Consider the following 27,791-nt stretch of genomic DNA (forward strand, 5'->3'; position numbering starts at 1 on the left):
CCCACCCCATTCCAACAACAATAATATGACTCCTTTAAGCTGAGTGCTGGTAGCCCACACCTATAATCCTAGCTACTCCGGAGGCTAAGATCTGAGAATCTCTTGTTTAGGGCCAGCCCAGGCAGTAAAGTTGATGAAACTTCCCAATTAGCTACCAAAAAAAAACCCAGAAATGGGGCTGCAGCTCCAGTGGTAGATCACTAGCCCCTCTCACCCAACAGGCACAAAAAAACTCATTCAGCAAAAAAACACACAAGCCACTGTAATATTCTGTATAATGCTGAATAGCATGCTAAAGAAAGAAATACATTGCAGTGAAAAAAGTAATTCTACTAAAAGATGGTTAGAGAATTTAAGTTTGACTAAACTTGATTTAAACTTGACTAAACTAAAAATAACGAAATAAAAAGATGAGGACCCAGTAATTACAAGCCATTTTTATTAGAAAAAAGAAACATAAGGGAAAAAATACATACTTCATAATATACACTTGGAAAACCTTGTCTGCCCAATATATAATTAAATATTTCAGGGAAAAAATCCCCAAGATGGTTAATGTGAAATTTTAGTGCTTTTAAAGGATCATCTTTTCTAGACAGTCCATTTTTAAAAAACATTTGGTTATCACAATGTTAAATACATCATTCAGTCTCCAATAGGAGAACTCTAGTTCATTTAACTCACATGACAACTAACAGCACACATATCAAAAGGCCAACTAGGGCTTTTTGGTGGTAATTGGAATTAGGAGTCTCACAGACTTTACTGCCTGGGCTGGCTTCAAACCACAATCCTTAGCTCTCATCCTCCCAGGTCTTGTCCTCACTTCTACTGAGGCCTTCCTAACTATAGCTCCTTTTTGCAGAGGTGGGTTATAGCATTTTCTGGGAAGGTGGTATCTTTAGTTCTTAATTCAGTAAGTAGTATCTTTGGCTCTGTATAAATACTTGGGGACTAATTTGTGGGCAGAGCAATTGCCCAGGCAAGGGTAGATTTTCAGGGCTTTGAGAAAGTAGAGCTCAAAAAAGGTCCCCTAAAGCCAAGTGCTGGTGTCTTGAACCTGTAATCCTAGCTACTCAGGAGGTTGAGATCTGTGGATCACAGTTTGAAGCCAGCCCAGGAAGACTCTTATCTTCAATTAAGCACTTAAAAGCTAGAAAGGGGGCTAGGAATGTGGCAGTAGAGTCCTTGCCTAGCATACAAGAAACCCTGAGTTCAATTCCTCAGTACCACATAAAGCGAAAAAGCCGGAAATGGCACTGTAGCTTAAGAGGTAGAGTGTTAGCCTTGAGCAAAAAGAAGCCAGGGACAGTGCTCAGGCCAAGTCCCCAAAGCCCCAGGACTGACAAAGAAACAAAAACCTTAAAAAAAAAAAAAAAAAAAAGCTAGAAAGGGAACTATGGCTCAAGTGGTAAAGTGCTAGCTTTGAGCAAAAAGCTCAGGACAATGACCAGGCCCTAAATTCAAGCCATAGAATTAGCACAAAAAAATAAAAATCTCTCCTCAGCTGGCTAGCTCAGTGTAACTAACTCCAGTGTGAATCCCTTTGGTAGTAAGGTACTAACCACAGACAGCTATCACTTTTCAGTTTTACTTTTACATTATGAATTCAGTGGATCCTTATAATGTAATAATAAACAATATCTAATAATTTTGATGAGCCAGGTACTATTTTATATCCTTTGCACATTCAAGTTGAGAATTCCTACCTGCAAATCCAAAAGTTTTAAAGTATGAGTTTGAAATTTTGGAGTACTTGAGATTTAGGACTTTTTATACTGGTAAACTCTATGGAAATACTTCAGAACCAGAAAAAAAAAAAATCTCAACTCTGGAGCCCTTCTTTCAGGTTGCAGGCATTTTGGAGTAAGAATAAACTCAACCTATGCTAAAAAAAAAAAAAAAAAGGCTAACTAGGTTAGGTATGAGAAACACACCTTAATCCCAGCTATTTGAGTGGGAGGATTGTGGTTCTAGACCAGCTCTAGGAAACAAAGCTAGTGAGAGCCTGTTTCAGAGTAAAGTTCACACCGGATGTGGAGATGCAAACTTGTAATACCATGGTGGGGATGAGGGTTGTGCAGAGTGCAGAGATCAGTAGGATCACCTACTGCTCAACCCCAGCAAAAAATTAGTAAGACCTTATCTTGATAAGGAAGCCAAGTGTGGTTCATAGCTGTATGCTCAACTACACACTGAAGCTGTAGGTAGGAGAACTGAACTGTAAGGATGTGCCCAAGACCAAACCTAAATTTAAAAAAAAAATCAGACAGGGATATAGCTGAAGTGTGGTAGAGTGCCTGGCCTAACAGGCTGGATATTTTTCATGCCTTGGAGTCATGTCTTTCTGAAATACCTCCAGAGATTTTTGTGACCTTTGGAAAGTTCTAGATTACATGATTCAAGGGATAGTTTTTAATCATTTTGTAATTTCATCAACTTATTCTATGTAAGTGTTCAATATATGTTTGACTGATTTAGCTGTATTTTTAATCATTTTTATTATATTTAAGTAGTTTTATAAAGGAGTTACCATTTGACAAAGGAGTTTATGAATACAATATATCTTGATTAGTGTTACCCCTTTCAACATTCACTGTAGTCTTTTTTTCCTACCGATTCAAATGATTCCTCTGTTGTCATTAGTCCCTCAGATATAGGAATATGGTTTTTATTAGAAAGCATTTAGTGGGAGTAGGTTGTTTTGGTTACTGTTATTATGTCTGAAATCAGTGCTTCCAACTTCTGTAATAATTAGGTGCCTCAAATGTGCCACTCTCTGCATTTACAAAAATATTCAGTGGCTCCCTATCATCAATAACAATGATACTATATTTTTTTAAATTTTTGAATGCATTTTGGGGTCTGACTTTCTCAGAAAACATGTGTACTATCCACTTTTGCACACTAGGCTGTTTAGATTCCTCTAAAATCCATCTCCATCCCTTAAGGTTCCACTGCACAGTAGTGAGCAGCCAGTAAACTGTGCTGAGTGAATGAGTATGCTCCCTCAGCATGGCAGACTCCTTAGCCCCTCACCCTTCTTTGCCCACATCTTTAACTTCTTTTCATGCTTCCATTTTTCTCTTCACATCTCAATAATGAAGAGCTAGTGTCTCTCTCACTGCTGCTGTTTGATTCCCTGTCATTTAACATTCATCTCTTCCAATGAGTTTTACTTCTTTTCTTTCCAGTGCCACTAGCCATTTATAACCTCCTAGCCCTCCTCCAGGATAAACAAATAATTTCCAATGTCTATATACCTTTACTTTGAATTAAATAAATTGCAAGTGGTTTTCTTCTTTGGACTTCTGGATAATGAACCTGGATCTTTAAGTGGTATACTACTATACCTTCTACCCTGTAAACTCAATTAATGTAAATTGCCTAAGGCTTGCCTCTACCTACCCTGCCCATGGCCCTTCATCCATTACTACTTAGGTATCTTGTTGCTTTTTTGGTTAGGAACTGTTAAGAGGCTCTTCTTTTTCTACCAGGTAAAATCTTAAATTCTTAGTGTGAGATACTGTTTCCTTCTTTCTTTCCAAGCTCATTCCCTACTATTCCCACTAGTCACATACAAATTCTGGGCAAATTCAGCAGTATCTCCAGTGAGTGACCCTGTGTTTTGTTTTGTTTTAAATCTTAGTATCATTGCATATTCTATTACTTCTGCCTGCAGCACACATTCTTTGTCCCTGTTCCTCTTCCCATCTTTACCATTTGAGGCTTATTGGGGTCATATCCAGTCATGGTGCATGGCTTTCATATATAGATATATAATTAAATATAGTTACTTATCTCACTGTTAATACTGAGAAATTCTAGGACAGGATATTTTTCCACCTCTAATTTCTTCATCTCTAGTTTATAGCCTGGTACATAATAGACAATAAATGGTTGAATTTAAAAGTATATAATAAATTTATTGAATGTGTTTGAAGATAACTACCATTATAATTTTGACAAGGTTTATTGGTATCATATGCCCGATTTCAATCTATGTGTTACATAATTTTATAGTTGAATTATTTATTTTCTTTTCTAAGAACACTTTAGATATTTTTAAGTAGTTTAAAAACTGGATTAAAAATTAAAGTAATACTGGACACTGGTACCTATATTCTGAGCTGTCCAGGAGGCTGAGATCTAAGGATTGTGATTTGAAGCCAGCCCAAGCAGGAAAGTCCATGAGACTTTTTATCTCCAATTAACCATCCAAAAGCTACAAGTGGAGCTGTAGCTCCAGGGGTAGAGCACTATCCTTGAGCACAAAAGCCCAGGGACACCACCTAGACCCTGAGTTTATGCCTCAAGACCCATATAATATCCCTCTGTTCATCATCTCTATAATAACAATAAAGTAAATAAAAATTGTGGAATCTCAAAAAGAAAGACGCAAACAAAATAAAAATAAATAAATAAGTAAATAGAAACTAGAGGCTTGCTCAGTAATCAAGAGTTCTTGCTTAGTATGTTTGAAGCCTTAGATTTAATCCCTACTACCTGGAAACAAAACCAATCCTATTTCCAAATGTTCAAATTTTAATTGTTACCATTTCATTCCTTTACTTGTTTCCATATGCTCAAGGCCTACTGTGTAACAGAACCTGGAGCAGGCTCTGATGTAGCTGGCATAAAGACCAAAGCAGAAAAGAAAGGCGATGACTATATTATTAATGGTCAGAAGATGTGGATAACCAATGGAGGAAAAGCTAACTGGTACGGTTTTTGAAACATCTCAGTATATTTCTTCTTACTTTATTTCAGGATCTTTTCTCTCTTTAAACTATCTCCATTAGCCATGTTTAAGAAACTACAAGGTCCATAAAAGATCATGCAGAGTTGAATGAGTTTTCAAAAAGTATTTCTAAGCCCCTGAGCTATTTCTTTAGATTAACTTTGTGACATTCAATTTGTAAGATAAAACAAAAGTAGCTACTCTTGTAACAAACAGTACAAGAAATGTATCCAAAGCCTAACATATGAAACTGTAACCTCTCTGTACATCACTTTGACAATATAAAAGAAAAAAATTAAATAAAAATAAAAAAACTGATTAGAAAGGCTAGCCGTCCATTTACGTGACTTACCTCCACTTCTCAACTCACTTAACTATCCTTTAGAGTGAACAGAGATTGATGTTAATAAGATCTAACAGTTTTTGGGTTCAAACCTTAGCATCTCCCCTCACCCCAGGGAAAAGGATCATTATTGGCAATGAGCTTATTAGGAAGTTATATGTTTATTTTAAATATCAGTTAATTCTGTTTGAGTATCCTGAGTGTGGATACTCTGTATTATGCAATGTTAAATCATTATCACATCCTGATACCAGTAATAACTGGTATAGCCATTGGAATTTAACAAGTTGTAACAACTGTAACAATGCAACTAGAAATATTCACAATTTTAAGAACTAAAGACTACTCTTCATGTAGTAGGTCAAATTCAGTGACAATATGAAATAAGAAAACAAGTGAGCTGAGCACTTGTGGCTCATGCTTCTAATCCTATCTACTCAAGAGGCTGAGATCTGAGATTTAAAACCAACCTGGGGCAAGTCTGGAAGACTCTATTACAGAGTAGCTAGCAAAATGTCAGATTGAAGGCATGACTCATGTGGTGAAATGCCAGACGTGAGTGGAAAAAGCCAAATGAGAGCACAAGGTCCTCAGTTCAAGCCACCATACAATTAAAAAAAAAAAAAAAGTAAGTCTGAGCTGAAATATAAGAATGGGCAGGACTGGGAATATGGCCTAGTGGCAAGAGTGCTTGCCTCATATACATGAAGCCCTGGGTTCAATTCTTCAGCACCACATATATAGAAAAAGCCAGAAGTCGCACTGTGGCTCAAGAGTGCTAGACTTAAGCAAAAAGAAGCCAGGGACAGTACTCTATCCCTGAGTCCAAGCCCCACAATTGGGAAAAAAAAAAAAAAAGAACAGGCAGTTTTTGACTTGTGAAGGTATTGAAATGTGTTTAAGTCTTCATTTCCTACCTGTTAAGATAGGAGTGATGGAAATGGGGAGTGTTGGGAGGATAAGCTGGGATAGCAGTCATCATGTGCTATGCATTAATACCATTTCATCATCATCATCATCATATATGTATGTATGTATGTATATATTAGGTATTTTTTATTGGCACGTTCTGATCCAGATCCTAAAACTCCTGCCAGCAAAGCTTTTACTGGATTTATTGTGGAAGCAGATTCCCCTGGAGTACAGATTGGAAAAAAGGTAAAATATTTGGTAAAAAGGTAAAAAAATAGTTAGCCAGAAGATAAATACAAGTGATTGAGATCTTGAATATTAGTTTAACTGTATATATCAAAACTATTATTTCAGTTTCCTTTAATAAAAATCTTTTACCCTAGAATAGAAATAACCTGTGTGTTAGTTATATCAGGCAAAATAATTTATATGTTGGAAGATTTTAAGTTACAAGTAGTTGTTTCAAGTCAAATTTTAAAATTTGATGTCATGGGACCAACCTATAGGTAATGTTAATAATAGTTGTAGGTATAATGAAATCGAAATCAAACTTTCACTGTAGTACTTGCCCAATAGTAGAATTTTAGATATCTCAAAGGACTTTCCCACTTTTTTCGCACTGGATTCTCACATCAGCCTTTTAGTGGGATAAGTGGCATTGTGCCTATTTTATGGGTTAAAACAAAGTTACAAAAAAATGGACTGCAGGGCTGGGGATATGGCCTAGTGGCAAGAGTGCTTGCCTCGTATACATGAGGCCCTGGGTTCGATTCCCCAGCACCACATATACAGAAAATGGCCAGAAGTGGCGCTGTGGCTCAAGTGGCAGAGTGCTAGCCTTGAGCAAGAAGAAGCCAGGGACAGTGCTCAGGCCCTGAGTCCAAGCCCCAGGACTGGCCAAAAAAAAAAAAAAAAATGGACTGCAATCTTGGTTCAAGTGGCTCACATTTATAATTCTAGCTATTCAGGAGGATGAGATCTGAGGATCACAATTTGCAACCATCCTGTGCAGAAAAGTCTATAATAGTCTTATCTCTAATTAACTACTAAAAAGCCAGACATGGAGCTGTGGCTCAGGTGGTAGAGTGCCAGCCTCGAGCAAACAACTAAAGGATAGCACCCAGGTCCTAAATTCAAACCCCAGTACTTGGACACATGCATACATTCACGTACACACACACAGTCTCTAATTCAATAAATACTTATTATGAGATATAAACTAAGCACCATTCTAGAGTTGGGGGACAGTGTATTGATCTAACAGACAAGTCTTTTGAGGAACTTTCTAGTAAGAGACCATATAGTCTCTGTTGTAGCTCCTCAATTTTTCTTTTGCAGCAAGAAAGTGTAGCAGTTATGTAAAGAAGTGTGTCCATAATTCAGTGAAACTTTACTTATGAACCAGACATTCCAGGCCCTCAATTGACTCCTGATTTAGATAATTACAGAAAAGCATAAAGCAGTGGTTAATGTTAAAATTGATGTAACTCAAGTTGGGCCCTGTGGCTCATGCCTGTAATCCTAGCTACTCAAAAGGCCAAGATCTGAAGATTGTGGTTCAAAGCCAGCCTTGTCAGGAAAGTCCATGAGACTCTTATTGTATTCCCAATTAACCACCAAAAACCCAGAAATAGACTTGTGGCTCAAGTGGTAGAGTGCTAGCCTTGAGCAAAAAAACTCACGGACGCTGTCCAGGCCCTGAATTCAAAGTTCAAGACTGGCACTATAGAAATGAAATGAAAAGAAAAAAAAGTTGATGTAACATTTTAAAAAAATATTCTTTAATGTGACAATTTTCTTGTTAGGAATTAAACATGGGCCAGCGATGTTCAGATACAAGAGGAATTATCTTTGAAGATGTCAGAGTGCCTAAAGAAAATGTTTTATTAGGTGAAGGAGCTGGTTTCAAAATTGCAATGGGAGCTTTTGACAGAACCAGACCTCCAGTAAGTTGATGATGTCTGTATAATCTTCATTTACTACATCTAATACATAGTCTTATTTTCACACTATGTGCTTGGTGTATATTTCTTTTTCAGTAAGTTTAGTATAGTGGAGGAGAGATAGTATTACTTTATTAATCTGTAATTCTTCAATTATTTTGCTGCTCATTATGGAAATTACTTCAGCAAAAATAAAATTAATGTAGTTTCTTCTAGTTTTCTAGGGAGGAAGTCCAAACTTAATTTGATCATTCCTGCTATGTTCTCATTTCTTACTCTTTTTCATTAAAAATATTTCCCTTAGGAAGGTTGCATTTGTTAAACACAAGGATAAGTTTTCTGCAGGGTATGATTCTATGCCTCAGAAATGCCTGTAATTATTTTTTTGTGTATGTGTGTGGAGCTTGGGATCAAGCTCAAGGCATTTTGAAGGCTAAGTATGCTCTCTACCACTCTCTATATCCTAACCCTCTGCCTTTAATTTATAATATAAACATAAATGCTTACCGTCCCATTTTATTACATTAATTTCCCTTTGTATAATCCGTAAGACAGATAGCCATCTACTGCATTGAAATTATTTAAAAAACAACATGATCTTTTTCTTTTTTTCTTTTTGGTCCGTCATGTGGTTGAAATCTGGGCCTGGGTGCTGTCCCTGAGTTCTTCAGCTCAAGGCTAGTGCTCTACCACTTGAGCCACAGCACTACTTCTGGGTTTCTGGTGGTTAATTGGAGATAAGAATCTCATGGATATTCCTGCCCAGGCTGGCTTTGGACTGTGATACTCAGATCTCAGCCTCCAAAGTAGCTAGAATTACAGGCGTAATTTAGCTGGTGCCCAGCTGATCTTTTTCTTTATACAGTGTTAAAATACTAGGAAAGTGACCTATGTAACCTTGTGGTCAGGGTTGGGTGAGTAAAACTGGGGGAAAGTAAAGGAAGAGGTAACATTGTCCAATAGAAATGTACTATTACCTGACATATGAAGTGGTAATTCCTCAATACGCTACCTTAGTAATAACAATACAATTACATTTTTAAAATGTCAAAATACTAGGTAGCAGCTGGTGCTGTTGGATTGGCACAGAGAGCTTTGGATGAAGCTACCATGTATGCTCTGGAAAGGAAGACTTTTGGAAAGCTGCTTGTAGAGGTAATTTTAGTAGTGTGCTTGCCTTGTTGTAATGGGAAGCCACTCATTTTCATGTTGAAATTACAAAAAAAACCCTTTTTGAAGTTCAAAATAATCTATTTTATATTTTAGTAGCAAGAAGCTATCATGGGTTTATCAAATTTTTGAGGATTATGTGAATGATGTTAAGGAAAAAATAGCTGATATTTATTGGGTGCTTATTTTGTATCTGACATTGCACTGTGAATTTCATTATATTTTATAATTTTCCTATTAGACATATTTTGATGGAACTATAATGTAGTAAAGATTAAGAAACAGCCTTGGGGACACTAAGATCATACAAGCTACAGACCCAAGGTTCTGTTTTATGTTCTTAATTTGTGTTTCTTTCTGTGTCTTACTGAATATCAATTTTTAGTACTACAGAGTGATGTATTCTATAATTTCCAGAGAAATTCTTAACTCTTCAAATATTGATGTTCTCAGATGTCTCTTCTTTAACTCATTATCTTTAGCTCTACATCTTTTGGTGGGGGGGCTTAATGTTTTATTTGTAGTGAAGCTTTTTACCTTTTTTTTTTTTTTTTGACCAGTCCTGGGGCTTGGACTCAGGGCCTGAGCACTGTCCCTGGCTTCTTTTTGCTCAAGGCTAGCACTCTGCCACTTGAGCCACAGCACCACTTCTGGCCATTTTCTGTATATGTGGTGCTGGGGAATCGAACCCAGGGCCTCATGTATATGAGGCAGGCACTCTTGCCACTAGGCCATATCCCCCACCCTTTTTACCTTTTTTTTTAAACTTTCTGAGTTTCAAACATTTTTACAAGGGGCTTACAATTCGGAACCTCCATTTATATCTCTATATGTCAGAGGTTCTCAAACTATGATGAAGACCAGTTTTTTTTTAATTTCCAATTACGTCATTTCTTTTATAAAATTTAAAACATGTCCACTTAAATTGAATGACAGACTACCTTTCCAATGAGTTTGAGAATACTAATTTGATAGCAGCATATAGATTCATATGAGGGACATGAGGCAAGGGGAAGCTCTTTATAACAAATGAAAATCACTAAGTTGTTTTGAAACCCAGATCACTGGTTCCAGTGTTAGTTGTAGGATTTGGTGTTAGCTCATTAGAAGAAGCAGCCACTGCTTGGCAAGTGTCATTGGGCAAGTTGTCTATGTGGTATGCCAATGTTTAGAGGGATTCTTTAGATAGTTCCTGTCAGAATCATACATGTGATAGGGCTTCTCCTTCTTGGTCTCTTGGCTCCCATTTGTTATGCTTTGACATAAATGATTTCATTTTGTTGCTGCCAACTCTCAGATGAGTCATAACAATATTAAATTGCTATGAAAGTTTCTGAATGTGTTTATCTTCTGTATCACAAACCAGTAAGTTTGTGGGCTGGAACCATAGACCAACCAAATTTGCATTAGTACTGTTCTCTGTCTCCAAATCTTGGTTTCATGGTTTATCTACATTCTAGATAACATACAACTATTGCTTTTTCTTCTTTCTTTCTTTGTTTTTGTTTCTTACTCATGATTTTCCTACCTCAGCCACTCAAACTTGGATTATAGGTATATGCCACTACAGTCAGTCACCTTTAATAGCCTATTTTAATAACCAGTAAGATATATTTGGTTCATTTCCAAACAATGCTTTCTTTTAGGGTGTCTGAGTTTTAGAATAGAGCCTTTTACCTTTCATCTCCTTAATCACATAGAAATTTATAATCAACTTTATTTCTATTATCTCAAGTACTTGTAATGATAATCTTTTCATTGCTTCTGCCAGCTCTTTGGAGTATTTTCCTGTTTTAATTTTTGCTTGTAATCTTATCTGCCTGAGCATTTTTGTTTTGATTGTAGTACTGGGGATCATCCTGGGTCATGCTACTGTAGATACTATTCCTCCTAGCACATTGTTGAAGCATTCTGGAGAGTAGCACCTTTTTGTTTTGTTTGGAGAAGGGATGTTGTTTGTTGAAGATTTTTCAGGTACCCCATATGTTTTTTATAATTTTAAGAGTTATTATTTTACATTCATTTTTCCACTTAGGAGATCCTATGTGACAGAGGCTATATACATTGTTCTATCCTTTCAGAGATTCTTCCTTTCTAAATCTCTTAAATAGAGTCTTAGGCAAGTGATAAGCTTCTTTGTGATCTTCCTATCTTGATGAGAGAGAATCTCTTTTAACAACTCCTTATCATATTCATGCTCATATAAAAAAACAAACTCCTGTTCTTAATGTGTTTGTTAAACTCCAGCCCCATCCCCATTGACTCAAATATGAGTCTGATTACATGCTGTCACATCTCATGTCACCAAGATTTCAGTTCCTTTTTGGAGGCACGTAGAGACTTCTGTTTCTTTCAAAGCAAAGCTTTGAAGGTTTTTTTGTTTTGTTTCATTTTGTGGGTTTTTGTTTGTTTGTTTGTTTGTTTGAGACAAGTTCTGACTGGCCTTGAACTTGACCATCCTGCCTCACTCAGCCTTCCAAGTTCTGGGATTAAAGGAGTACACCACTATGTCAGAGCTTTGGAGTCTTTTAGGTTATATATTTCTTTGTTAGCTCATTTGTGTTGGTAGAACTACATTCATGTATATTACTAAATATAAGTTCTACTTAGTTCTGATCTGTAATATTCTAGTTCTTGTATCAGAAAACTAAGGATAACTAAGGTAATATAACATAACCTACTTTTGTACAACTAGTACTGTTTTTTCACTTCTGTCATTTCTGTGTGCGCACACATATACATACATATATTTTTGTTACATATACACTAAAAAATAAATATTCAGAGGTAGTATAGAGTATCAGATTTAAGTCCTAGGATAAAAACTATCAGGCACAGTTCAGAAAACAGGTTTTACCACTGCTATCACTGTAACTGATCTTAGTACCCTGGATACTATGTAAATGTGTATTGGAACTAGGGAAGGCAAAGGGAATACCAAAATCAAGAGACAAAGTATAAAAAGACAAACCATTGCAACAGCAATACTCACAAAACCATTTGGTATAAACCAACTGCACAACTCATGGGGGGAGAGGGAGATGGAGAAGGGGGAGGCGGGGGAAACATGAGGGAGAAGGTAACAAGTTGGATAAGAAATGATTGCCTTGCATATGAAACTGTAACCCCTCTGTACTTCACTTTGACAATAAAGATTAAAAAAAGAAGAAAACAGGAGATAAGTCGCTATGGAGAAGACTAGACACATTACAGGGAACATGAACTGTATTTAGAAGAGTTCTTCATAAAAAGTAAACTAAGCATCGAGATTCAATAGGAGTGTTCGTTAAAAATTTATCATTTGGGGGCTGGGAATATGGCCTAGTGGCAAGAGTGCTTGCCTCTTATACATGAAGCCCTGGGTTCAATTCCCAAGCACCACATATAGAGAAAATGGCCAGAAGTGGCGCTGTTGGTCAAGTGGTAGAGTGCTAGCCTTGAGCAAAAAGAAGCCAGGGACAGTGCTCAGGCCCTGAGTCCAAGACCCAGGACTGGAAAAAAAAAAATTATCATTTGATCACTGCCCCACATATTTTTTTTTTTTTTTCTTTCTCAAATTTTTATTATCAAACTGACGTACAGAGTGGTTACAGTATCATACGTTGGGCATTGGATACATTTCTTGTACTGTTTGTTGCCTTGTCCCTCATGCCTCCCTCCCTCCCCCCCTTTCCCTCCCCCCCCAGGTGTTCAGTTCACTTACGCCAAAGAGTTTTGCAAGTATTGCTTTTGTAGTTATTTCTCTTTTTTTACCCTGTGTCTCTCGAATATGGTATTCCCTTTGAATTTCCTACTTCCAATACCAGTAAACACGGTTTCCAATATACTCAGATAAGATTACAGAGATTCTGTAGGTACAAACATAGGAAGGTGATACAAAACATCATCAATAATAGAAACTACACATACACATAGGACGTTGAAAGTAGTTACAACTGTGATATATCACTTGTTTCCATAACATGGAGTTCATTTCGCTTAGCATCATCTTATGTGTTTCTAAGGGTATAGCTATTGGGCCTTGTGATGCTCTGCTATGGCTTGCCTAAACCTGTACTAATTATTCCCAATAAGGGAGGCCATAGAGTCCACGTTTCTTTGGGTCTGGCTCACTTCACTTAGTATAACTTTTTCCAAGTCCTTCCATTTCCTTACAAATGGAACAATGTCATTCTTTCTGATAGAGGCATAAAATTCCATTGTGTAAATGTACCACATTTTCCTGATCCATTCATCTATGGAGGGGCATCTGGGTTGGTTCCAGCTTCTCGCTATGACAAATTGTGCTGCGATGAACATTGTTGTGCTGGTGGCATTACTGTGATTTTGTTTGTGCCCCACATATTTTTAAATCAACATCTCTGAAAGAATATAGGCATCTTAAAACATTTGATTAATGTATTAGCTTGCTAAAGTTTTATTTATTATGTACAGAGCTTGGCTATGGCAAAACAAGTACTTTATTATCAGTGCATCTTTTATGAACCTCGGTTAGCAATTTATATCAAAACTACCTATCTTTAGGTCCAGTACCAGTAGTAATAGCTGTGTTTCATATGACATTTGCTCATTTCAGTACCATGCAATCAAAAAGTTGATCAGCCAGAGAAAAGATGGAATCATTTGCAGTTGTTGAAACAAGGACATTCTTTATGTAGTGATTCAGAAAGTTTTCTGAGATTCAATTCAGTGTGTGATCCTGAAACTGTTAAGGGATATTTCCAGAACACTTGGCTAAATTTCAGCAGGATATTTAGTTTAGTTGCTCATATGATACCTGTGTAAATGTCCTGACCTTGATCACTGTACTGTGGTTGTATAATATGGTAACATTAGAGGAAGCTGGGTATAACTTTTCTGCAAATCTAAAATTTGTTCAAAACTTTAAAAAATGTTCTAGGAGAAAAACTTTAAAATCTTGTCAGTGAATATTCTTAAGCTGTTTTATGCTTTTCGTGTTTTTAATTCTAGCACCAAGGAGTATCGTTTCTGCTGGCAGAAATGGCAATGAAAGTTGAACTAGCTAGATTAAGTTACCAAAGAGCAGCTTGGGAGGTTGATGCTGGTCGCCGAAATACCTATTATGCCTCTATTGCAAAGGCATTTGCTGGAGATATTGCAAATCAGGTAGCTTCTGATGCTGTGCAGATTTTTGGAGGATATGGATTTAATACAGAGTATCCTGTAGAAAAACTAATGAGGGATGCCAAGATCTATCAGGTAAAGTTAAACATGTTTTCTGATGTTTATCTGGGGGTAGAATATTCATAAGTCACAATAGACTTCTGGTTATTTAGGGAGTCTTTGCCACAAAATAATGAATATCTCATGCCAATAGCTCATGCCTATAATCCTAGCTGCTTGGGAGACAGATTTGAGGATCTTGATTCCAAGCCAGCCTGTGCGATTATCCACCAAAACCAATCAAACCAATCAACCAACAAGCAAAAAGAAACACACACACACACACACACACACACACACACACACACACACACACACAAACCCAACACCCTAAACTGGAAGTAGAGCTATAACATCTGTTAGACTGCTAGCCTCAAGCACAAAAGTTCAGGAACAGCACCCAGGCAGGCCCTAGATTCAAGTCCAAGGTCCAGCAAACACATACACAAAGTAAGTGACTATCATAAATGATTATGCTGCATTTTGTGGTGCAATCAGCGTACAAAAGAATGTCCTTAAGTTTGTTTAACTGTTACCTATTTTGGCTGTCCTGAGATTTGAACTTGGGCCTCATGCTTGCTACACAGGCTCTCTGCCACTTGAGCCATACCTACGTAGAGCCTAGTTTTTTTGCTGGTTATTTTGGAGGTATAAACTCATGGGCTTTTCTGTCTGGGCTGCCTTTGCATCCTGATCATCCAGATTTCAGACTGCTGAATAGCTAAGCTAACAGATGTAAGCCAGCAGTGCTGGCAGGAATCTATTTTTTTTTAAATTAACAATAGATCTTAAGAGGCTATAATAGGCTAACAAAGCAAATGGTACAGACATGTATGGCATCTCTGGATCAGCCTTACATGTAACATCTTGTAAATTGCATTTTGCTCTCTGAAATATATTCATTCTGTTTAAAAATATATTTTTATTACTTTTACCTGACAATCTATAAATTCATTGAAACCATAGTTGAAGTGAAAAATGTGGAGACAGTGATATAGGACTCATAAATTAGATTGGTGGTTAGAAAAATTTAGGAGGAAGAAATGTATCCAATGCCTAACGTATGAAACTGTAACCTCTCTGTACATCAGTTTTATAATAATAATTTTAAAAAAAAGAAAAATTTAGGAGGCTTAATTATATGCCATGCTCCTTAATAGCCTTTCCCTTGTTACTACTATCTCCAGCAAATCATGTGACAAAACCAGTCGTTTGAAATTTTGAGATGAAATCAGAATATTGGAATGAGAAATTGTAGATATAATTCAGTCTTTTACCTTTAGACAGAAAAATTGAGAACCAGATTTCATACCACATTGTTCCTGTCTCAAAGCATATAATTATAATCACTACTACTACTAACCAATGGACTTATTCCTGCAACTGAGAAAATGAAGTAACAAATGCATAATGCTAGAAGTTTAGAATGGAGATAAAGGCTAGATAATAGGAGTCACCCAAACAAAACAAAACCAATATCATTTGTTCCCATTTTTTGTAACATGATACTTATTGGCTGAGTGGTTTCAAACAAGTCCAGGGCAAGTTTTCACATTTTGACCCTTTAATGCAAAAACACTAAGTCTAGTGGGAAATGTAAAATACTTATCCAGTAATGCTTTCCCCAGACACATTTTAGTAGTAGGATAGCCAGACAGAAGGAAATGTCTGTGACAGAAAAAGGACATTATTTAAAGCTCGTATTAAAGTATCTCTATTTTTTAACAACTCTATTCTTCAGGCAGTAGAAAAATAAGTTTTGATGTTAATGACTATATTAGGATTAGAAAGTGTTAATGACTACCAATGATTAGAAAATGACAAGTGTTTAGACCAAAATCAGAATTGCAGTTCAGAAAAGTCGAATAAATATTTTAGACATGTTAAACTTTACTTCTCCTAAACTTTTTCACTTGTAAATGTCTTTTTTATATTTTAATTACTGTCTCCAAACATTTGACTAAATGACTTTGTTATAATAATTTAAGCTCTTTACAGAGGCTTCACAAAATCAGGTTTCAAGTTTTCTAGACTTTACTCAAGATACTGAGTATTGTTGCGGGGGGGGGGGGGGTTGTTTGTTTTTTGGGCCAGTTTTGGGCCTTGGACTCAGGGCCTGAGCACTGTCCCTGGCTTCTTTTTGCTCAAGGCTAGCACTCTGCCACTTGAGCAACAGCGCCACTTCTAGCCGTTTTCTCTATATGTGGTGCTTGGGAATCGAACCCAGGGCTTCATGTATAAGAGGCAAGCACTTTTGCCAGTAGGCCATATTCCCAGTCCCAGGTTTCAAGTTTTCTATAGGCTACAGATCCTATAGTTTCATTCAGTTTGCAATTACAGTGGAACTAAAATGATGTTGTCCAAAAGAATAAGTAAATCAAGATATTTTTTGTACTGAAAATATTTAACCTACTTTTATATTTTTCTTGCAGATTTATGAAGGTACTTCACAAATCCAAAGGCTTATTGTAGCCCGTGAACACATTAGCAAGTATAAAAAGTAAAACAGACTGCTATAAACGCATGGTTTAGCACAGAGTAACTAAAGTACAACCTACTCCTTTTTGTTTTTAATCACTTTTGTGCTTCAAAAAAAAGGGCTTTAACATTCTTTTCAATGAAATAATGTAAATAAACATTATTCTATTAGATGTAGACAATTGATTCTAATAGTACTTTCTATTTCTTTGTAACTCTTATTTCTTTTTCATTTTCAAATGGATCTTGTTTTATTGAAATTATGTATCTTCTTTACCAAGAGTATTTGAATTTATTAACCTGGAGAAATGCATTGTCATTTTGATCTTTCAAAATTAGCCATAGTTGCTGAAATACATTGGAATTTTATTATTTTTCCTGTGACACAAAAGGAAACTTATCAAGAACTCAGAGAATATTCCAAAATTTACAGTTAAAAATTTGGATACCATCAAGCAAAACTTGCCAATGACTATAAACTTAATTTTATTTTTGTACTGAAGTATTTCATTTTATAATTTCAAATGCATGTTTTCAATTTTGCACAATAATAGTAAAGATTTATGTATTCTCCCCATTATAAAAGTATGAAAAGTTTCTTGAAAATCTTATTGGAACTATGCCCATATTTCACTTGCCTTATTTCAAATAAATGAATAAAGCTTGTCTTAAATTGGTTTAAATGACTTAGTTTGCCTATGTTACCATTTACCTATTATATACATTTAATGTTCATGCATTTTGAAAAAGAGCCTAAATAAAATAATCTGTTGAGTTTAATACTTTATTTTTCCATATCCTTTTCTTTTCTTACTTCATGTGATATATATATGTATATATATATGTATATATATGCTTCATTTGTTTACTATAATGAAAAATAGGTCATGGTTTTGTGTATTGTTTTCTTTTTGTTTTTTGACAGTCCTGGGCCTTGAACTCAGGGCCTGAGTACTGTCCTTGGCTTCTTTTTGCTCAAGGCTAGCACTCTACCACTTGAGCCACAGTGCCACCTCTTGCTTTTTTTATATATGTGGTGCTGAGGAATTGAACCCAGTGCTTCATGTATACAAGGCAAGCACTCTACCACTAGGCCACATTCCCAGCCCAGTCATGGTTTGTTGTAACCACATAAAGTTAAAGACCTCAGAAAATATAAAGCCAAATAATATAAGAACCACAATTTGTGAATTTGACATTTCTTTGTAATTTAAAATAAATATTGCAAAAATATGTTAGACTGAGCTGGGCATGTGGCTTAGTGGTAGAATGCTTGATTAGCATGCATGAAGCTCTGGATTCAATTCCTCAGTCCCATCCACATAGAAAAAGCCAGAAGTAGACCTGTGGCTCAAGTGGTAGAGTGCTAGCCTTGAGCAAAAGAAGCTCAAGGACAGTGCCCAGGCCCTGAGTTCAAGCCCCAGGACTGGTAAATTATGATCTCACACGTGCACGTGTGTGTGTGTGTGTGTGTGTGTGTGTGTGTGTGTGTGTTAGACTGCTGGGTGCTGGTAGCTCATGTCTGCAATCCTAGCTCCTAATCTGGAGGCTAAGATCTAAGAATCATGGTTTGAAGCCAGCTTAGGGAAGAAAGTCCATGAGGCTCTTTTCTCAAATTAATCAGCAAAAAGCCAGAAATGGAGCAATCGTTCAAGTGGCTGAGTGTTAGCTTTGAGCCATTAAGCTCAGAAATAGCACACAGGCCCTAAATTTAAGCCCCAGGACCAGCAAAAAAATTAAAAGTAAACATATTAAACTAAATGGGGATGTTTCTTGCACTACTTCTGATTCTTCATTTCTTCCATATCAACTATATAATCTACATTCCTATTCTTGGTTGATTCTATCAGGAGTTTGGTTTAGTCCCACAGAATTTTCCTCATTTCAGAGCCCTGTTTTTAGCCCTGGTCCCCAAGCTACCCATACTCCATTCAACATAACTGTAAACTCATCTATCCCCATGACCCCATATTCAAGGTTAACTGTGCACTAGAATAACTCACAGAATTTAGGAAAACACTTTAGGAAACTTTACCTGTTTATATCTTATAAAGGATATGGAGCATATCCTTAATTATTTTTTAAAGTGGAGTTTGGCAGTGGTACTACATACTTGTGAGCCTCACAGTCAGAGGCTGAGGAAGGAAGATTTTTTTGTTGAAGGCTATCCTGAGTACATAGACCATGCTTCAAAATAAATAAATAAATAAAAACCATCTGGGTGCCAGTGGCTTATACCTGTAATTGTAGATACTCAGGAGACTGAAATCTGAAGATTGTGGTTCAAAGCTAGCCCAGGCAGGAAAGTTCATGAGACTCTTCTCTCCAATTAATTACCAAAACCAACTGGAAGTGGAGTTGTGGTTCAAGTGGTATAGCACTAGCCTTGAGAAAAAAAGCCCAGAGATAACACTCAGGCCCTGAGTTCAAGCCCCATGAATTGTCACTAAAATTTTTTTAAAAAGCACCAAAGCTAAATACAACTTAAAAATTACTATTATGACTGGTAGTATACATGTTTATGATCTGCTTCTGAGCTGCAGCTACTTTCTGTCTTGGAGTAGTATCCTTACATGGCAGGAAAACAACTGGTACTCTACCACTTGAGCTCTTCCTCAAATCCAGCATTTGCTGAATAATTTGTGATGGAATCCAGTAGATTTTTCTGCCTAGACTGACTCTGAACCATATTCCCAGGTTGCGGCCTTCTGAGTAGCTGGGATTACATACATGCAAAACTTCCTTACTTAAAACTTAATTTTTAAGACATTCTGCAAATGGGCAACTTTTTACGAGAAATGCTTATGCCTCAATAAGCCATTCAGAATGGAGACCCTTGATAAAAGAGATATTAATGAACATACTAATTTATACTGTTTAGAAATAGAAAAACATTTAAAAACTAATGAGGTTAAGATTTTCCTCATTTATGGAGATAGACACATTGTGAGACTTCAATTTATAAGTTATGCCACGGGCCAAAAATAAATTTATCGGAAAGGGCACTGTGGTTCAAGTGGTAAAGTGCTAGCCTTGAGCTGAAGAGCCCAGGACAGTGTCCAGGCCCGGAGTTCAAACCCCATGGCTTATCAAGGGTCCTGGTATAGCTCAGTGGTAGAGCACTTGCTCAGCAGAGGTGAGGCCCTGGGTTCAATTGTGAAAAAAAAAAAGTATAAATAAACTTATGAGAGTTCAGGTCTTAACATCTGGTTCTTCCCAGTGGAGAAAACAATTTCAATGCAGGAAGATGTACAAATAGGCAAACATAAGCCAGGTGCCAGTGGCTCATACCTGTAATCCTAGCTGAGATCTGAGGAAATCAGTTCAAAGCCATTCTGAGCAGGAAAGTCCATGAGACTCTTATCTCCAATCAAGTACCAGGAAACCAGAAGTGGTGCTGTGGCTCAAAAGTGGTAGAATGCTAGCCTTAAGTGAAAAAGCTCAGGGACAGTGCCCAGGCTGTGACTTGAAGCCCCACAGCCCAGGCACCATCTAAAACAAAACAAAACACAGAACATTTTTTGTATTTAACGTATTAAGGAGGAAAACAATAAGCTCTTGAAAACAATTTCCAGCAACCAGTTTAAACCTTAAAAAATACCTGAAAATAGCTAACCTCCAATGCTGAGTTTTGTTTTGTTTTTGCCAGTTCTGTGACTTGTGCACCTGTGCAGCTTCTATCGTCACAGCTGAGGCTTTGTCACTTGAGCCACATCTCCAGCCTTGCTTCTTGCTATTTAACTAGAGATGTAGTCTTGTGGACTTTTCTACTCAGGCAGGCCTCAAAATATAACCTTTTGGATCTCAGCCTGCTGAATAGCTAGAATGACAGATGTGAGCACAGCAGTGCCAGGCTTCAAAGAGGTTTTTGTTTTGTTTTGTTTTGTTTTGTTTTGTTTCTGGGAGAGGGGGATGCTTGGAGGTACTGGAGTTTGAAATTAGGGATTTATGCTTGCTAGCCAGTTACTCTAAGGTTTGACACATGCCTCTAACCCCCCTTTTATTGTTATTATTAAGTAGGGGTTACAACTCCAGAAGTCAGGTCTCTAATCCATTTTGCTCTCATTTTTGACATAGGGTCTCACTTTTTCCTTAGGCAGGCTTGGACCTCCATCCTCTTATTTATGCTTCATTAGCTGGAATGACAGACATGTCATTCACAAGTCACCACAGTGAGCTTCTTTCTGTTGAGATGGGGGTCTCATCAACATTTTACTTCCATTTCCTTGGAAACATCATTCTACCAATTTCTGCCTCCTATATATCTGGGATGACAGCTGCACACCACTGTACCCAGCTATTGACTGAGATGGTCATCTTATGAACTTTTTGCCTGGCTGGCACTGAACTGCAGTCTGCCTGTTAGTCCCCAGTGTAAGTAATATTACAGGCATTGAACCACTGGTGCACAGCTACAGGGTCTTCTTAAGCATTTATAACATAAACATTTATAAAAATCATATAATTGTATCTTGAAAGTGTTTTTCTATCCCAAAATTTATCTAAGAAAGGTTTTTATGTTACTTTTGTGTGTGTGTGTGTGTGTGTGTGTGTGTGTGTATGTGTGTGTGTGTTGGGGAAAAGGGCTGTTACTTGTCTTAGAGCTTGAATTTAAGGACTGGGTACTTACTGTCCCTGAGCTTTTTTTGCTCAAAGTTAGCACTCTATCACTTGAGCCACAGTTCCACTTCTAGATCTTTTGGTGCTTGATTAGAGATAAGAGTCTCATGGATTTTTCTGGCTTTGAACTATGATCCTTAGATTTTAGCCTTCTGGGTAGTTAGGATTACAGGTGTGAACAATTAACATTTAGCTAAAAAGATTCTTTTAATAAACTTAGAATTCTATTCTTATACTTGCATTATAACTGTATACAAAGTTCTTTTTATTATTCTAAGACTTCAGACAAAATTGGACTTGCTTACACTGAATTAAAAAATGGAAGAGCAAATGAATCACAAAGTACATAGCAATATTTTTTAAATGTACTAAGTAGGGATCAACCTCTTCTGACACATTAGTCAAATGCTACTACTGAACCTTACCCCCAGCTTGATAGTAAAGAATTTTAGGACTGAGATGTGGCATAAAGTACTGAGTTTAAATTCTAGTATTGCCAGGGAAAGGGTAGAAGCAGAATTTTTTTTTAAAAATATGAAGCACTAAATATGTGTATTGCTACTTCAGAACTGATAACATCTCTGAGATTTCAAGTATTGAAATGACAGTCTAAAGTTGTAAACTCACTTTTTAAAAGACAAATCTGTCTTTTCTTTATGTATGGTGTATTCACATGTATATCTTCAGGAGGGCACAAGGGAGGGTACAGAATTTGAGGGAAAAGGGGTGAAAAAGTAGAGCAGTGGAATTCACTGGACACTGATGTAAGTAAACTATACAACTTGTGGGTAGAGATGGGAGGGAGGGAGGGAGGAAGGAGAAGACATTGTACAAAAGGAAATATACTCATTACCTGACTCACATACTTGTAATTGTAATCCCTCTGTATATCAATCACCTTTAAATGAAATAAGGTAAATAATAATAAAAAGGAAAAAATTCAAAAAGAGGAATAAGAAATGGGAGAAAGAGAGAATTAGAGGGCAGTAGAACTTGCAGATTGGCATATTTTGCACTGGCTTCTAAATGTAGACATCTTGAATCTTCTCTTGCTTTTGCATGCTATCTTCAGCCTGTCAGTAAATTCTATGAACCTTAGCTTCAAAATTAAAAAAAAAAAATTAAAAAGAATTAAGCAGGGAGAACTTCCGGGAAGACGGCAGAGGAGCAGCAGAACCCTAGCTGAGCTCCCTCCGACATCGCAGTTTTCTCACACCATAGAAACTTTTACTCCTAGAAAGACAGCCAGAGTAAGTTCAAACAGTACAGGGATTCTGGCCAGGAAGGAAAAATCGACTTTGCTCGTCTGAAAACACAGATTTGAGCTCCAGGCGGCATCCCACCGCCTCGCCAGTGCCGGCGCCAGCACAGCACCCGGCACAGCGACCCGCACTCTGTGTGGCTAAAGCACACAGCGTAGACCAGGGAGAAATCCTCCAGATGGTGGCTGAGCACGGACAGGCTGAAATTGCAGAGAAAGCATGAGTACCCCACGAAAGATATTCTCACTTGCGCCCACAGAGCAGCTTCTGGAAGGCAGCCCTTCCCCCACCACCAGAGCAAAGCGCCATCTTTGACACTGGCATAGGGTCAGACCAGATGGAACTAAAGCGGGCCGGGGGAAAGCGAGGACAAAGGAGCCATCTTTCAAAAAGGGCAAGAGGTACCGACCAGTGAGAGCCAGATCCGCCCAGGAGAACGCCCCCTGCCCTGGCGGGAGGCTTGTCCTGGGCTGTGGCTTAGCCAGAGGTGCCCCGCACTGCCCGCCGGAATTATTAAAATTAAAGCGAAAGCGGCGAGCAGCTACCGGCAGCACGGAAACACCAGACGGGAGACCAAACATTTCCTGAGACAGATAAATGGTCCCACCACAGAGGAAGCCCAATTAATTCCCAGCCCGAAACGGAGCTGAATTCCATAGCCAGCTCTGCCAGGCGGCCGCCTGGCCCAGGAGGGAGGAACCTTCCCCAGGCAAGCAACTCTCAGCTGGGTAAACCAGGCCAGAGGGGCCCCGCCCTGCTGAGTCCACAGCCTATTCAAAGCCAAGCATTAAAGGCAGCGGCCCCGCAGCAGACAGAGGAGCCACGATTCCTGAGACTGCTCATGTCCCCATCTACAGAGGACACCCAAGGCCTACCTGCAAGCTGTGCGAACCACAGAGACCCAGGATTGCACCAACAGGGGAGAAGGGTCAGAACAGATCCACCCTCTGCAAACTGAAAGCAAGTCAAACCAGCCAATCAGGAAAAAAGACTGCATATCAGTGCAAGGAAACCAGAGACTGGGGAAAGACCACCCAAACAAGAAGGACTCCATTTTTTTTCTTTTCAAACATTTTTTAAACTTTTTTATTTATTTACTTATTTATTTTTTCACTTCTGAAACATCCTTTTTTTGTTTGTTTTCCATTTTTACCTGTTTGATTTTATCAAGTTTTTTTTTTTTTTGGTTGTTCGTTTTTCTGGTTTTTTTTCCTTTTTATTTTTTATTTTATTTATTTTTTTAAAATAATTTTTCTCTGTTTTGTGCATCTGTCTTCCAGTATTTTTCTTTATTTCTATCTTTGCATTCTCTTTCTTTAAAAATTACTTTCCTATGAATAACACCTCCACTCTTTTCTGCTAACTCTCCATTGTCTATCATTTTAACCTTGTTCTTTCTACTGATTCTATTCTTCTCCACATTTCCACGTCACTGGAACTAAACCAAAATCATCACACCCCCCCCCAATACATTTTACTCTATTCTCTTTACTACCTCTAACTTTTCCTCCTGACTTGCTGCCAGAACCCCCAGGTTCCATTGCCTCCTGGTTATTGGATAGAGGGTATCCCTGCTTAATCTGAGTGAATAAAAGGGGTTCATAGAGAAAGCCAGTCCTAAAAAAACTTAATATAAGAACAAGAATTGCTCATAGGGTTGTAACAGTAAATAAGTAACTGCTGAATACAGGGCCCAGGATCAGTTGTTATATTGAAATTGTATTCTTTAGGAACACCAAATCTAATTTTATAGACAGGTATACAGGGTAGCTGTATATAATTGTGAACTAATAAGATTTACACAACAGTGCTTGGTAAGGTCTGCTTTGGGTCTTAAATGGTGCTCACAGGTGCTTGCAGATTGGCATTCCCAATCCAAACGGGCAGAAGAAACACAAGAAAGATGGCAAACAATGGACTCTTTTCTCCCACTCAAAACAAGCAGGAAACAGAGCAGTCAATCAAAGACATAGAAGAGAACCCTCAAAATGCTCTACAAAGTCTACTGATAAACATGTTAAATGAAAAGTTTGAGTCAATTTAGCAATCCTTCCATAAAGTAATAGTGATTTCATGGCCTCAACAAATAGAAAGATAAGTGAAATTCAAGAGTCAAATGAAAAGATAGCTACCCAGGTAAAAGACTTGAGAGACAGCACTCAAAACCAAATTAATGAAGTAAAGAAGTCCATGTAAGACCTAAGAGATGACATGGAAATCATCAGGAAAGACCAGTCAGAAGGAAAAGAGATTCGAAATCAAGTAGCTAGCCTATAGTCCCGACTAACTGAAGCAGAGGATCAAATCTCAGGAGCGGAAGATTCCCTAGAATCTATGGAGAAAGATAAAAAAATCAATACAAATCCAGGCCAATCAACAAAACAGATCGCTACAGGAGATTCAAGACAGTATTAGAGGGCTGGGGATATGGCCTAGTGGCAAGAGAGCTTGCCTCCCATACATGAAGCCCTAGGTTTGATTCCCCAGCACCATGTATACAGAAAATGGCCAGAAGGGGCGCTGTGGCTCAAGTGGCAGAGTGCTAGCCTTGAGCGGGAAGAAGCCAGGGACAGTGCTCAGGCCCTGAGTCCAAGGCCCAGGACTGGCAAACAAACAAACAAACAAAAAGACACTATTAGGAAGCCCAATTTAAGGATAATAGGTATTGAGGAAAACTTGGAGAAAGAAGTTAATGGGATAGGCAACCTATTTAACAGAATATTAGCTGAGAACTTCCCAAATATCCAGAAGCATAGGCCTATACAGATACAAGAAGCATTTAGAACCCCAAACTGACCAGACCAGAATAGGACATCCCACTGACACATTGTGATCAAAACAGGATCAGTAGAGTATAAGGAAAGAATCCTTAAAGCTGTTAGGGAGAAGAAAACAATCACATATAAAGGAAAATGAATCAGAATTACCCCAGACTTCTCAGCAGAGACCATGAAAGCAAGGAGAGCCTGGAGTGGGGTATACCAAACACTAAATAAAAATAACTACCAACCAAGAATACTGTACCCAGCCAAACTCTCATTCATAGCTGAAGGTCAAATAAAAGTCTTCCACAATAAGGAAAAACTGAAACAATATATCTCCACCAAACCAGCTGTACAGAAAATCCTCAAATATGTACTATACAGGGAAAATAATCAAGATCCCAATACAGACAGAGAAATGAACCCTAAATAGTAAACATCAGATCAAGAAATGGGAAGACACAGCTTTTAACAGGATAGTGATAATGAAAGGAACAAACGATCATCTCTCAATCCTAACTCTCAACATTAATGGACTTAATTCTCCAATCAAAAGACATAGGCTCATAAGTAGGATCAAAAATCAAGATCTATCTTTCTGCTGCCTCCAAGAGACACATCTATATCCAGCAAAAGTAAACATCTTCTAAAAGTGAAAGGCTGGAATCAAATCTATCAAGCAAATGGCCCCCATAAGCAGGCTGGAGATGCAATCCTAGTATCAGACAAAATTGACTTCAAATTAAAAAAGGTAAGAAGAGACAAAGAAGGTTACTACCTACTAGTGAAGGGATCTCTTCTACAGGAAGATATAACCATTCTAAATATCTACACACCAAATGCAGGAGCACCCAACTTCATCAAACAAACACTACTGATTCTAAAAACACTCATAGACCCAAACACATTGATAGTTGGGGACTTTAACACTCCACTATCACCTCTGGACAGATCAACACGCCAAAAACTGAACAAAGAAATCACAGAACTAAATAATTGCATAGACCAACTAGACTTAACCGACACCTACAGAATATTCCACCCTGCAACAACAGAATACACATTCTTCTCCACAGCACATGGAACATTCTCCAAAATAGATCACATCGTAGGGCACAAAGAAAATCTGTACAAATTCAGAAGTATCAAAACCATTCCCTGCATTCTCTCAGACCACAATGGAATAAAATTAGAGCTCAACTCAAACAGCCACCACAGAAAATCCTACAATTCATGGAGACTAAACAACACACTGCTGAACCATCAGAGGGTCATTGAAGAAATTAAAATGGAAATTCAAATGTTTATGGAATTCAGCCAAGATGATGACACAAAGTACCAGCTCCTTTGGGGCACAGCAAAGGCAGTACTCAGAGGAAAATTTATATCTCTGAGTGCATACATCAACAAACTGGAGAAACAGAAGCTCAATAATTTAAGGAAGCACCTTAATTTCCTTGAAAGAGAACAACAAGCCAAACCCCAAGTCAATAGAAGGAAGCAAATAATTAAAATCAAATCAGAATTAAATCAATTAGAGACGAAAAAAACCATCGAAAGAATCAACAAAACAAAGAGTTGGTTCTTTGAAAAAATCAACAAGATAGACAGACCCCTGGCAAACCTGACCAAAAAACGAAGGCAGCACACTCAAATAAACAAGGTAAGAGATTAAACAGGTAACATCACCACAGAAATAACCGAAATTCATAACACAATAAGGGACTATTTTGCAAACCTTTATGCCAACAAATTCGAGAACTTGAAATAAATGGATGATTTCCTAGAAAAAATTCATATCCACAAACTCAACCATGAAGATTTAAACCTTCTAAACAGACCCATATCCAGTATTGAAATAGAAACGGCAATAAATGATCTCCCATCCAAGAAAAGCAAAGGTCCAGACAGATTCACTGCAGAATTCTACAAGGCATTCAAAACAGAACTCACATCAATATTTCTCAAACTCTTCAATGAAATTGAAAGAGAATGTTCGCTACCAGACACATTGTATGAAGCCAGTATAACCCTCATCCCAAAACCAAGCAGGGACTCATCATGGAAAGAGGACTATAGACAGATTTCCCTGATGAACAAAGATGCAAAAATTCTCAATAACATTCTGGCCAATCGACTTCAACAGGTCATCAAAAAGATCATACACCACGATCAAACTGGATTCATCCCAGGGATGCAAAGTTGGTTTAATATACTCAAGTCAATTAATGTAATCCACCACATTAACTGGAGCAAGGTAAAGAACCACATGGTTTTATCTCTGGATGCAGAAAAAGCATCCAAGTAGGTAAAGATGAAGTTACACTTTTTCTCTTCACAGATGACATGATTCTATACCTAAAGAACCCCATAGAC

At 37.6% G+C, this 27,791-nt stretch overlaps 1 protein-coding gene across 1 annotated transcript in view; it reads left to right on the forward strand.

Annotated features, from left to right (window-relative positions):
* Acadm (acyl-CoA dehydrogenase medium chain) overlaps positions 1-17,457 on the forward strand; it is a 31,568-nt gene extending 14,111 nt beyond the window's left edge. The window contains exons 7-12 of the mRNA XM_048351606.1: positions 4,592-4,722; positions 6,134-6,242; positions 7,802-7,942; positions 8,999-9,094; positions 14,081-14,329; positions 16,726-17,457. Of these exons, the coding sequence (XP_048207563.1) occupies positions 4,592-4,722; positions 6,134-6,242; positions 7,802-7,942; positions 8,999-9,094; positions 14,081-14,329; positions 16,726-16,797 (798 nt within the window). The 3' untranslated portion in view covers positions 16,798-17,457. The remainder of the gene's footprint in view (positions 1-4,591; positions 4,723-6,133; positions 6,243-7,801; positions 7,943-8,998; positions 9,095-14,080; positions 14,330-16,725) is intronic.
* Positions 17,458-27,791: the final 10,334 nt, after the last annotated feature.

This window comes from Perognathus longimembris, chromosome 7, assembly GCF_023159225.1.
Source record: "Perognathus longimembris pacificus isolate PPM17 chromosome 7, ASM2315922v1, whole genome shotgun sequence".
NCBI lineage: Eukaryota > Metazoa > Chordata > Mammalia > Rodentia > Heteromyidae > Perognathus > Perognathus longimembris.